Consider the following 12,508-nt stretch of genomic DNA (forward strand, 5'->3'; position numbering starts at 1 on the left):
ATTCATCGATAAAAATTGCTGAAGTCAAAGTTAGAGCGCCAGTGAGCGCTCTTTGCCGTGACAGCTACGTGGTTGGACCAGGATAGGTTGTTGGTGACGTTCACTCCACTGAACTTGAATTTCTCAACCCTCCCGATCTCAGCATCGTTTACATAGTTGCCCCGCCCATTTCCTGAAATCAAGATCCAATTCATTCGTGAGTAGAGATCTGCATGTATATATATTTCAGTGACTTTGCAGTCTTCCACAGTTCTTAAGGAGCAGCTTCGAAAGCCCTGAACAGGACTTGTGTCCGAAAGCCTTTGACTTCTGATTCTTATCAGCTTCACCATGGCTGAATGGGTCCTGGTTCTTGCCGCGTTTGTGTCCTGTTTGTTCAGTAAGTAGAATACTTAATCCTTTATACTGTCCTTTATGTTGTCTTTTTAATTAAGGGCTTTAAATAATTATCTGTTATTTTCGCCAGCTGCAAACGCGGAGATGACTTTGACACAGTCACCGTCCGTATCGTCGTCTCCGGGTAGAACCGTGAAAATAACTTGTACCATGTCAGGGGGCAGCATCAACAGCTACTACACGAGCTGGTACATGCAGAAAACCGGCGGCGCCCCAGTTTTTGTGTGGTATGAAAGCTCCACGAGAGGATCGGGAATTCCAGATCGATTCACCGGTTCCGTAGACTCACCGAGCAACCAAATGCATTTAACCATCACCAACGTGCAACGGCAGGACGCCGCCGATTATTACTGTGGTGTCTGGGACAATAGCAACAACATATTCACCTTTGGGAGAGGAACCAAACTGAATTTCAACAGTAAGTAAATATTTGTTGGGGTCTAATCACCTTTTGATTTTGTTTGTTTTTTTTTGTTTGACCCTCGGAATAATATTATCAATCCAGATGCTTCGATCTGATTTACAGTCCGCCTCTCATTAGTTTTCCAATACCGCAGGCAGAAAACTAACACATATGCATCCTGTTTGCTTGGTAGGGTTACTTAATTTAGCTGAAAAGTATCTTCAGAACAATCTGAGTTCATTGCCATGACATTTTTAAAATAGTTTCGTGAATAGATGCTTCGTGCTGCTAGCAAGTGTTTCTTAAAAGTTTCCCAGGGAACAGATGTATTAAAATACATTCCCAACAGTCAGGTTTTGCACTAGACAACCGACTTGTAGTCGAGTTTAGAGCCCGCAAGTTCCTATATAAATGATCCGAATACCAATCGTCTGGAATAATTTTTGTTAGTTTTTTATAATTTATTTCTGCTAATATTACTTTAGTTTGTGTGTATTGTGTTGTGCACCTTGGTCTCCTAAAGCGTTTTTATGTTTGACCGTCTACATCTACACAGTTGACTGACGATACAATTTATCCTGAACCTGAAACTTAATGGAGACAAGAGCCGAGCTGTGAATGTTACCGAATTGCGATAGAGAAGTTCTATTTCATTAAGACGGTAAAACCTAGGAACAGAATTCGACCCCATGAGTCTGCTGCGTCATTTGATCATTGCTGGTATATTTTTCTCTCAAGCTCATTCTCCTGACCTCTCTCCATGACCTTTGATGCCGTTGCTAATCAAGAGACTATAAACTCAGTTTTAAATTTCCCCAAAGACCTGGTCTCCACAGCATCCTTTGGGAATACATTCTACAGATATACCACTTTACAGATAAATCAAATTCTCCTCATCTCTGCTCGAAAGGGCTATCCTTGCATTCAAAGGATTTTCTCTCAGTTTTAGCCTCTCACACTGTAGGGAGCATCCTCCCACTTCCACTCAATCTAGCTCTTTCAGTATTCGGTGGGTTAAAATGAGACTTCATCCTCCCCCCGCCACACCCCCGCAGCCACTTTTATTCTGAAATCCAACGTGTACAGGCCCAGGGCCATCAAATGCTCCTTATACTTTAACTCTTTCATTGTCAGGATCTTTCCTCTCGTCCTTCTCCAATGCCGGCACGTACATCTTTTCTTAGATATTTGGCACGAAACTGCTTACAATAGTCTAAATCTGCTCTGGCTATTCGCTTTTAAATCATTAGCATTAAATCTTTGCTTTTATAGTCTGCTCATCTCGAAATAAATACTAAGCATGATATTGCCGACAAGTTAACATTTTGGGAACCCTGCAGGATGACTTTCAGTTCTCCTTGAACCTCCGACTTCTTAATTCGGGCTCCATTTAGGAGTCTGTGCCTTTATTGCTTCTACCATCGTCCACGACCATGCAATTTCCTACACTGTACTCCATCTGTCACTTATTTGCCCATTCACCTGATCCGTCAAGATCATTCTGCAGACTCCTACTGCCTCAACACTGTCTACTCCTCCACCTGTCTTTGCATCATCCGCAAACCTGGCCACAAATCCATAAATCCCGTCGTTCAGATCACTAACTTCCAGCATGAAACGTAGCAGACTCAACACCGATCCTTGCAGAACACCACTAGTCACCGGTTGCCAACCAGAATAGATTATACTCACGCTTTTCTCCTGCCAGTCAGCAAATGCTCCGTCTATGCCTGTGATAGCTTATGCTCTTATCATGTTAAGCAGCCTGATGTGTGACACTTTGTCAATGGTCTTCTGAAAATCCAAGTCAATAACATCCACTGATTCGTATTTGTATATCCTGCCTGGTATTTTCTCAAGGAATCTCAGCAGATTTGTCAACTAAATTTCCCCTTAAGGGAACCTTGCTGATCACGGCTTATTTTATCGGTACCACCAAGTACCTAGAAATTCCGTCCTTACTAATAGATTCTAGCAATCTCAATGTGTTTAAATTTCGATTAAACATCAGTACGTTTACTAAGAAATTAATTGACGTCAGACTAACTGGCCCATAATTTCTTGCATTTTGCATCCCTCTCTTCTCAGAGTGTGGAGTAATATTTGTGATTTTCCAGTACACCGGACCCGTTGGCCCATTCTTGAAAGCTCGTTACTAATGCCTGTCTAATCTATCCAGCTACCGCCTTCAGAATCCTGGAGTGTAGTCCATCTAGTTTGTCGACTTATCTAACCTCAGATCTTTCACCTCCCCCAGCTCCTTCTCCCTTGTCATAGCAACTACTATCACTTATGTTTAACTTCCATTTAGGCCTAATTTCGATCTTTGTTTGCTCAATTTGATCCTTTCACGTGACTTGCGCTCCTCTTGTTCTATACCTATTAACCGGAAGTCATCAAGATTCTGGTGCTCAGTTCAAACTTCTACCCAATTTGCCTTCAGCAGGACGCCACCCCAGAGCCCACCTAGGCCTCTCCAGTGTGTTTGAACTTCTGCGCCGTCTCCGTATAAATGTCTCAGCTTTGATAACAAATTATCACTCAGCCCACCTGTTTTGTTTACATTTCAAACTCCCCGGTCCCGCATGCCACTGGGTATCTAATTTTTGGATACCTGATCATTACTGTACTAAGGGATTTTTCCTTGAATAACAACTCTGAGGTCTGAAACACTGGAAAATCGCTCCTTAGCATTTCTGACTTTTCGCCGCGTTTTCCTCCGAGATACTACCGTAAAACAATTCCCTTGTAAATTCTGTTCTGTAGTCTTGATATCTTATTGTGTGAATGGGTTCAACTTTTCAAGTCATTGAAAGAAAATGATTATGAATACATTGACTCAGGTATCTACATCTTCTGGATTTCATAGACCTCTGAGAGTTGTTATCGGGTTTTCCTTCAGTGTGTATCTCCCGCGTCCAATCAACCTTTTCGGAATTAATTGTGGGACAAAAAACTAAAAAATCCAAGTATAAAACTTTAACTGGCATTATTTATTCCCATAACAATATTTCCATGATTTTTAGCCATTCACAATTCTCATTTACTGCCGCGAATTCTGGCATCACCGAGGAGAGACAAAGGCACAGTATTTTTATCAAATCCACTGCCCATCTCTTGCTTTTTACGTGAAGAGCTGCGACGACTTTTCGGAGTTTTGCCACGCGCTTTGCCATATCCCTTTCGGGGTTTCTTATTGGTTCTGTGATTCATGATTTAACACCATGGACCATGGCAAAAATCTATCACGATATTAACTATAGCACAGTTACATCAGATTGGATCGGGGTATCATGGGATATCTAAAGTATATCTTACGTATGTTAGAGAGTATTTCACGAATAGAGGTTTCCGTCAGCGAAGCCTCTCCAGTCGGGTTTTCTTTTGCCATTCCAGCGAAATTTGTTATTTTATTGCTTTGAAGTTTGCTGTTATGGAAAACTCTCTCTTTCCTTTACTTTGTAGCTGCTTCTAATGTTCATGATGTATATTGCCTTTGATGTGTTCGTGGAAGATCAAAACGCCCGGGTTCTCATGCGTTCTGAATTTTATGGTTGTAAAATGGTTGAAAAAAGGCAAAGTTTGATTCCAATTTATATCAATTAATAACTAATTTCCCTGCACTTCTTTCTATTTACAGATCCGCGAAAACCCGCCGTATCCGTCCTTCGACCGTCTGCGGAAGAAATTCAAGGACAGGGCACCGCCACCCTGGTGTGTTTAGTGAGCGGGTTTAATCCGGCCGCTGTGAATATCGAGTGGACTGTGGACGGCAGTACGAGAAGGAATGGCGTTGAGACCAGCCGGATCCAGCAGGACGCCGACAACACGTTCAGTACGAGCAGTTACCTGACTCTGCCAGCCTCAGACTGGAACTCACACGAGCGTTACTCCTGCGTGGTTAAACACGAGACTCAGGCAACCCCATTTCAAACAAACATCGCGCGATCCAGCTGTATGTAATACAATATGTTTAGACGCCATTGCTTTCAAATAAAACAAATGAATTTCATGTACTGATGTTAAATTTTCGATTGTAGCTGACACATTTTTCAACCCGGAGAAAATAATGTCATTCATAAATTACATTCGTTCTGAAATTAACATCATCAATGTAATATTATCCCAAAGTAATTAAAATCTACCCGATCTACTGTGTCGGTTTTGTCAATATGTCCGACAAGAGCATAATTTTTCAAAAGTTTGCATAGATAGTGAAGATGATCAAACTTTGGCATTCGATGAAGTAAAACAGCCAACGTCGCTTAAACGTTGTACTAGCTATTGGGTAGGTTTTCCTACTGAAGAAATCATATTCACCATGGCTACATCAGGACAAGTGGTGTAATTACCTGTCAGCGAAGTTTACATACATAGTAAAAGAAATCTTGATACTGCCTTTATTTGAACATCGCAGGCATATTTGATTTCCAGTTTTAGCATTGTATTCTTCATGGAAATGGTTTTTCTACAGCTCGTCATATTCGGGGAGACAAGGGCTTGTGTACACTGTGTCATCAGCGGCGCAGAGCAAAATAGCACTTACTGGAGTTCAAACTAATACTTGCTCAAGTGTGCTTCGGAACTACAGTTTTCAGTAGAGGTGATTTCGGCTTACGATACCTGCCAAACATTGAAAATGCTAGTCCTAAGCATTTCTAATAAACTTCTAGTAAATAGTATGACGGTGGTTGTTTGTCCAAAGCTACTCGGGGCTTCAAAACAGTGAAGCGCTGAAGACAGCGCACCGACATTTGTACATTAGTTTGTAGAATATATATGATAGCTTTCTGTGTGTAATGTAGAACACCGTGGCCATAGTACAGAGGTCGAGGAAACGGTATTCTAAACATAGGATAAATATGTCAAGTAATTAACGTAAAAGATCATTTTCAGGCGAATGAGAATACCGATTGTACTCACATCTTTCTAACAGGTTATACAAGTTGCCTTATCTCGATAAGAAAAGAATAGCAAGAGCAAGTTTGCAACTAATCATTGAAATTCATACATGGGTTATTGAAACGGGGACATTAATATCACGTGATCTTCATCAGTCACTCTGGACTGAGGCCGTTGGACTTGCCTTCTCTGAGTATGGAAGGCCTAAGGAGTTCCCTGTATCTTTACAGCTGCACAGACCAACCCTTGCTCTGAGCAGGACATTTTTACACGGACTGTAAACTGCACAGTACTTTAAAATCACATTATATAAAAATAAATTCCAGTATCGCACCAGAAAGTCTGTGTCCGCGGGGGCATTCCAGTTCCTGCGCGGCAGCTGCACGTTTGTACTTGGTGTGGCAGACCATTCAGTGTTGTGACAGGACGATAAAATGACCAGAACTGCGCTGGGATATTTTGTCAAAGGGCATGGCTCACTTCAAACTATGAAAGTTTGGAAGCATTCATTCAACATTTCTGATTTTTTTTCTGTCATTCAAATACGTTTAAAATCCTTAAAATATATTTAACAATTACTAAATCGCACAGTAATTAAATACTTAAACGACTTAAAACGAAAAGAATACACACGAATGGTTAAAATGTAAGGATACCACCGCTTCATTTTTTTTCTAACATCTTCACAATTCACATTGAAGCAAATTACCGCTGGAGTTTCTGCGGCTGGTACGAAGGCAAAGTGAAAGAGTGCAGTAATTTCCACTCCATTGCTGTGTACTTGGAGAGTCGGGAAGTGGAAGAGCTGTGGAATGCAGATGGAGCTCCGGCAGATGGATTGAATTCTGCCAGTAGCAATATGGAGAAATGTTGGCATTTCCATGTAAAAATTACAGACCATCCAAAAAAATGTTGGGGTTTGATGACTGGAATGTTTTTATTAACAATACATTCCAAGCTGTGGATCAGCTCACAGATTGAGCTGCATAATGGAGAGGTGGTGTATACAGAGAAATATATGATTGATCGCGATTACTATTATTGAAGAGAGTACACAGAAACGTTAACCATAGCACAGGCCTTTTGGCCCTCGATGTTCTGCCCACCTTTTAACCTAATCCAAGATCAATCTAACCATTCCCTTCCACAGAGCCCTCCAGTTTTCTTACATCCATTGGCCTAAGAGTTTCTTAAATGTCCCTGGTATATTTGCCTCGACCTCTACACTGGCAAGGCATTCCACGAACATAACACACCGTGTAAAGAATTTACCTCTGACATCCTCTATATTTTCGTCCAATCACTTTAAAAGTCTGCCCTCTCGAATATACCACTGCCACCCTAGGCAATAGGCACTGGTTATCCTTTCTATCTACTCCTCTTATCTTATGCATCCCTGTCAGGTCGTCTTTCAACAGTCTTCTTTCCAAAGCGAAAAGCCCTTGTTCACTCAATCTATCCTGATAAGACATTTTCGCTAATCCAAGCGGCATCGAGGTAAATCTCCTCTAAACCTTCTCTACAGCTTCCATGTCCTTCCTATTGTGACCAGAATCAAACACAACAATTTAAGTGTGGTCTATTAGAATTTTATGGAAATACATTAGCCGGCTGCCCTTGAACTCGATCCCTGACTAATGAAGGCTACATGCCTTCTAAGCAACTCTATTGACGCGCAGCAATTTTTGAGAGATCTATGGGAGTGGACCCCAGGATTTCTTTCTCATCTACACTGCTAAGGATCTACTCTTTAACCTTTGATTTGGCTTTTCCAAAGTCCATTCTTTCACATTCTTCTGCATTAAAAACCATCTACGGCAATCTTATCCACAGCACCAACAGCCTTCTGTCAACTATCCCATCGCCCTTTACATAGACCATAGCTGTCCATACCCTCCCATTCATATTCTTTTAATATTTAGAACAGTTTAAATATTGAACTCGAACTGCAAGCACTATTTCCACTGGCAATTCGTTCCACACTCTCCCTACTCTCTGTGATGAAACTCCTCCTCACGTTCCCCCTAAACATTTCACCTTTCACCCTCAGCCCATGACCTTTAATTCTAGTCTCACCCAACCCGAGTATGAAAAGCCTGCTTACATTTACCCTATCTATTCCCCACATCATTTTTCATATCTCTATCCAATCTCCACTCATTCTCTTATGCTCCAAGTAAGAAGGCGCTAACCTCTTCAACATTTCCACATAATTTTCGCCCTCAAATCGAGAAATCAATTTTGTTGACATCTCTGCTGAAAGTAGGAAGTTGTCCAGAGCAGCACACAATGTATTAAAATATATTCCCAGCATGAGCTTTTGCACTAGACAACCGAGTTGTAGTCGAGTTTAGAGCCCGCAAGTTACTATATAAATGATCCGAATACCAATCGTCTGGAATAATTTCTGTTAGTTTTTTATAATTTATTTCTGCTAGTATTACTTTAGTTTGTGTGTATTGTGTTGTGCACCTTGGTCTCCTAAAGCGTTGTTATGTTTGACCGTATACATCTTCACAGTTGACTGACGATAGAATTTATTCTGAACCTGAAGCTTAATGGGGGCAAGAGCCGAGCTGTGAATGTTACCGAATTACGATAGAGAACTTCTATTTCATTAAGACAGTAAAACCTAGGAACAGAATTCGACCCCATGAGTCTGCTACGTCATTTGATCATCGCTGGTATACTTTCTCTCAAGCTCATTCCCCTGACCTCTCTCCATAACCTTTGAAGCCGTTGCTAATCAAGAGACTATAAACTCAGTTTTAAATTTCCCCAAAGACTAGGTCTCCGCAGCATCCTTTGGGAATAAATTCTACAGATTTGCCACTTTACGGATAAATCAAATTCTCCTCATCTCTGCTCTAAAGGGCTATCGTTATATTCAAACGATTTTCTCTCAGTTTTAGCCTCTCACACTGCAGGGAGCATCCTCCCACTTCCACTCAATCTAGCTCTTTCAGTATTCGGTAGGTTAAAATGAGACTTCATCCTCCCCCCGCACCACCCCCCCCCCCGCCACCTTTCTTCTGAAATCCAGCGTGTACAAGTCCAGGACCATCAAATGATCCTTATACTTTAACTCTTTCATTGTCAGGATTTTTTCTTTCGTCCCTCTCCAATGCCAGCACGCACATCTTTTCTGAGATATTTGGCCCAAAACTGCTTACAATGGTCTACATCTTCTCTGGCTATTGTCTTTTAAAACATTAGAAATTAATCTTTTCTTTTATAGACTGCTCATCTCGAAATAAATACTAAGCTTGGTATTGCCTGCAGGTTAACATTTTGGGAACCCTGCAGGATGACTTTCAGGTCTCCTTGTACTTCTGACTTCTTAATTCGGTCCCCATTTAGGAGTCTGTGCCTTTATTCCTTCTACCATCGTCCACGACCATACAATTTCCTACACTAAACTCCATCTGTCAATTCTTTGTCCGTTCACCTGATCCGTCAAGATCATTCCGCAGACTCCTACTGCCTCAACACTGTCTACTCCTCCACCTGTCTTTGCATCATCCGCAAACCTGGCCACAAATCCATACATCCCGTCTTTCAGATCATTACCTTCCAGCATGAAACGTAGCAGACTCAACACCGATCCTTGCAGAACACCACTAGTCACCGGTAGCCAACCAGAACAGATTATCCTCATGCTTTTCTCCTGCCAGTCAGCCAATGCTCCGTCTATGCCTTTGATATCTTATGCTCTTATCGTGTTAAGCAGCCAGATGTGTGACACTTTGTCAATGATCTTCTGAAAATCCAAGTCAATAACATCCACTGATTCGTACTTGTATATCCTACCTCGTATTTTCTCAAGGAATCTCAACAGATTTGTCAACTAAATTACCCCTTAAGGGAACCATGCTGATCACGGCTTATTTCATCGGATGCCACCATGTACCTAGAAATTCCGTCCTTACTAATGGATTCTAGCAATCTCAATGTGTTTATATTTCGAATAAACATCAGTATGTTTACTAAGAAATTAATAGACCAATTGGCCCATAATTTCTTGCATTTTGCATCTCTCTCTTCTCAGAGTGTGGAGTAATATTTGTGATTTTCCAGTACACCGGACCCATTGACCCATTCTTGAAAGCTCGTTACTAATGCCTGTCTAATCTATCCAGCTACCGCCTTCAGAATCCTGGAGTGTAGTCCATCTAGTTTGTCGACTTATCTAACCTCAGATCTTTCAGCCTCCCAAGCTCCTTCTCCCTTGTCATAGCAACTACTATCACTTATGTTTAACTTCCATTTTGGCCTAATTTCGATCTTTGTTTGCTCAACTTGATCTTTTCACGTGACTTGCGCTCCTCTTGTTCTATACCTATTAACCGGAAGTCATCAAGATTCTGGTGCTCCGTTCAAACTTCTACCCAATTTGCCTTCAGCAAGACGCCACCCCAAAGCCCACCTCGGCCTCACCAGTGTGTTTGAACTTCTGCGCCATCTCCGTGTAAATGTCTCAGGTTTGATATCAAATTATCACTCAGCCCACCTGTTTTCTTTACATTTCAAACTCCCCGGTTCTGCATGGCCACTTAATATCTTATATTTGGATACTTGATCATTACTGTACTAAGTGATTTCTCCTTGAATAACAACTCTGAGGTGTGAAACACTGGAAAATCGCTCCTTAGCATTTCGGACTTTTCGCTGCGTTTTCCTCCGAGATACTACCGTAAAACAATTTCTTTGTAAATTCTATTCTGTAGTCTTGATATCTTATTGTGTGATTGGGTTCGACTTTTCAAATCATTGAAAAAAAATGATGATGAATACTTTGACTCAGATGTCCACATCTTCTGGATTTCATAAACATCTGAGAATTGTTATCGGGTTTTCCTTCAGTGTGTATCTCCCCGGTCCAAACACCACTTTCGGAATTAATTGTGGGACTAAAAACTAAAAAATCCAAGTATAAAACTTTAACTGGCATTATTTATTCCCATTACAATATTTCCATGATTTTTAGCCATTCACAATTCTCCTTTACTGCGGCGAATTCTGGCATCTCCGAGAGGAGACAAAGGCACAGTATGTCAATCAAATCCACTGCCCCATCTCTTGCTTTTTACGTGAATAGCTGCGACGACATTTCGGAGTTTTGCCACGCGCTTTGCCATATCTCTTTCGGGGTTTCTTATTGGTTCTGTGATTCATGTCTTTACGATTTAACATCATGGACCATGGCAAAAATCTGTCACGATATTAACTATAGCACAGTTACATCAGATTGGATCGGGGTCTCATGGGATATCTAAAGTATATCTTACGTATGTTAGAGAGTATTTCACGAATAGAGGTTTCTATCAGCGAAGCTTCTCCAGTCGGGTTTTCTTTTGCCATTCCATCGAAATTTGTTATTTTATTGCTTTGAATTTTGCTGTTATGAGAAACCCTCTCTTTCCTTTACTTTGGAGTTATTCCTAATGTTCATGATGTATATTGCCTTTATTGCGTTTGTGGAAGATCAAAACGCCCAGGTTCTCATGCGTTCTGACTTTTATGGTTGTAAAATCGTTGAAAGAAGGCAAAGATTGATTCCAATTTATAACAATTAATAACTTATTTCCCTGCACTTCTTTCTCTCTACAGGTCCGCGAAAACCCGCCGTATCCGTCCTTCGACCGTCTGCGGAAGAAATTCGGGGACAGGGCACCGCCACCCTGGTGTGTTTAGTGAGCGGGTTTAATCCGGCCGCTGTGAATATCGAGTGGACTGTGGACGGTAGTACGAGAAGGAATGGCGTTGAGACCAGCCGGATCCAGCAGGACGCGGACAACACGTTCAGTGCGAGCAGTTACCTGACTCTGCCAGCCTCAGACTGGAACTCACACGAGCTTTACTCCTGCGTGGTTAAACACGAGTCTCAGGCAACCCCATTTCAAACAAACATCGCGCGATCCAGCTGTGTGTAATACAATATGTTTAGACGCTGTTTCTTTAAAATAAACCAAATGAATTTCATGTACTGATGTTAAACTTTCGATTGTAGCTGACACATTTTTCAACCCGGAGAAAATAAACATTTAAATTAATATCATGCATGTAATATTATCCCAAAGTAATTAAAATCTACCCGATCTACTGCGTCCGTTTTGCCTTGATCAATATGTCCGACAACAGCATAATTTTTCAAAAGCTTGCAAAGATAGTGAAGATGATCAAACTTTGACATTCGAGGAAGTAAAACAGACAACGTCGCTTAAACGTTGTACTAGCTATTCGGTAGGTTTTCCTACTGAAGAAATCGTATTCACTATGGCTACATCAGGATAAGTGGTGTAATTACTTGTCAGCGAAATTTACATACACAGTAAAAGAAATCCTGATACTGCCTTTATTTGAACATCGTAGGCATGTTCGATTTCCAGTTTTAGCATTGTATTCTTCATGGAAATGGTTTTTCTACATCTGGTTATAGTCGGGGAGAACTCGATCCCTGACTAATGAAGGCTACATGCCTTCTAAGCAACTCTATTGACGCGCAGCAATTTTTGAGGGATCTATGCGAGTGGACCACAGGATTTCTTTCTCATCTACACTGCTAAGAATCAACTCTTTAACCTTTGATTTGGCTTTTCCAAATTCCATTCTTTCACATTCTTCCGCATTAAAAACCATCTACGGCAATCTTATCCACAGCACCAACAGCCTTCTGTCAACTATCCCATCGCTCTTTATATAGACCATAGCTGTCCGTACCCTCCCATTCATATTCTTTTAATATTTAAAACATTTTAAATATTGAACTCGAACTGCATGCACTATTTCCACGGGCAACTCCCTCCA

The 12,508-nt window shown here is 41.2% G+C and overlaps 1 protein-coding gene across 2 annotated transcripts; it reads left to right on the forward strand.

Annotated features, from left to right (window-relative positions):
* Positions 1 to 257: 257 nt before the first annotated feature.
* LOC132400367 (immunoglobulin lambda-1 light chain-like) lies at positions 258 to 11,640 on the forward strand. 2 transcript variants are annotated; one of them, XM_059981316.1, is made up of 3 exons: positions 258 to 379; positions 467 to 814; positions 11,312 to 11,640. In XM_059981316.1, the coding sequence occupies exons 1-3, from the start codon at positions 331 to 333 to the stop codon at positions 11,632 to 11,634; spliced, it is 720 nt and encodes a 239-aa protein (XP_059837299.1). In that variant the 5' UTR covers positions 258 to 330; the 3' UTR covers positions 11,635 to 11,640. The 2 variants fall into 2 exon arrangements, with proteins under 2 accessions (XP_059837299.1, XP_059837298.1); XM_059981315.1 differs by lacking the exon at positions 11,312 to 11,640 and adding an exon at positions 4,440 to 4,854.
* The last annotated feature ends 868 nt before the right edge of the window (positions 11,641 to 12,508 follow it).

The sequence above is a fragment of the Hypanus sabinus genome, chromosome 10 (assembly GCF_030144855.1).
Source record: "Hypanus sabinus isolate sHypSab1 chromosome 10, sHypSab1.hap1, whole genome shotgun sequence".
In the NCBI taxonomy this organism is placed as follows: Eukaryota; Metazoa; Chordata; class Chondrichthyes; order Myliobatiformes; family Dasyatidae; genus Hypanus; species Hypanus sabinus.

Coding starts and splice junctions, on each gene's coding strand:
- LOC132400367 (XM_059981316.1), top strand. CDS start 331: ATGGCTGAATGGGTCCTGGTTCTTGCCGCGTTTGTGTCCTGTTTGTTC. Junction 380..466: donor GTTTGTGTCCTGTTTGTTCA/GTAAGTAGAATA, acceptor TATTTTCGCCAG/CTGCAAACGCGGAGATGACT. Junction 815..11,311: donor AACCAAACTGAATTTCAACA/GTAAGTAAATAT, acceptor TTCTCTCTACAG/GTCCGCGAAAACCCGCCGTA.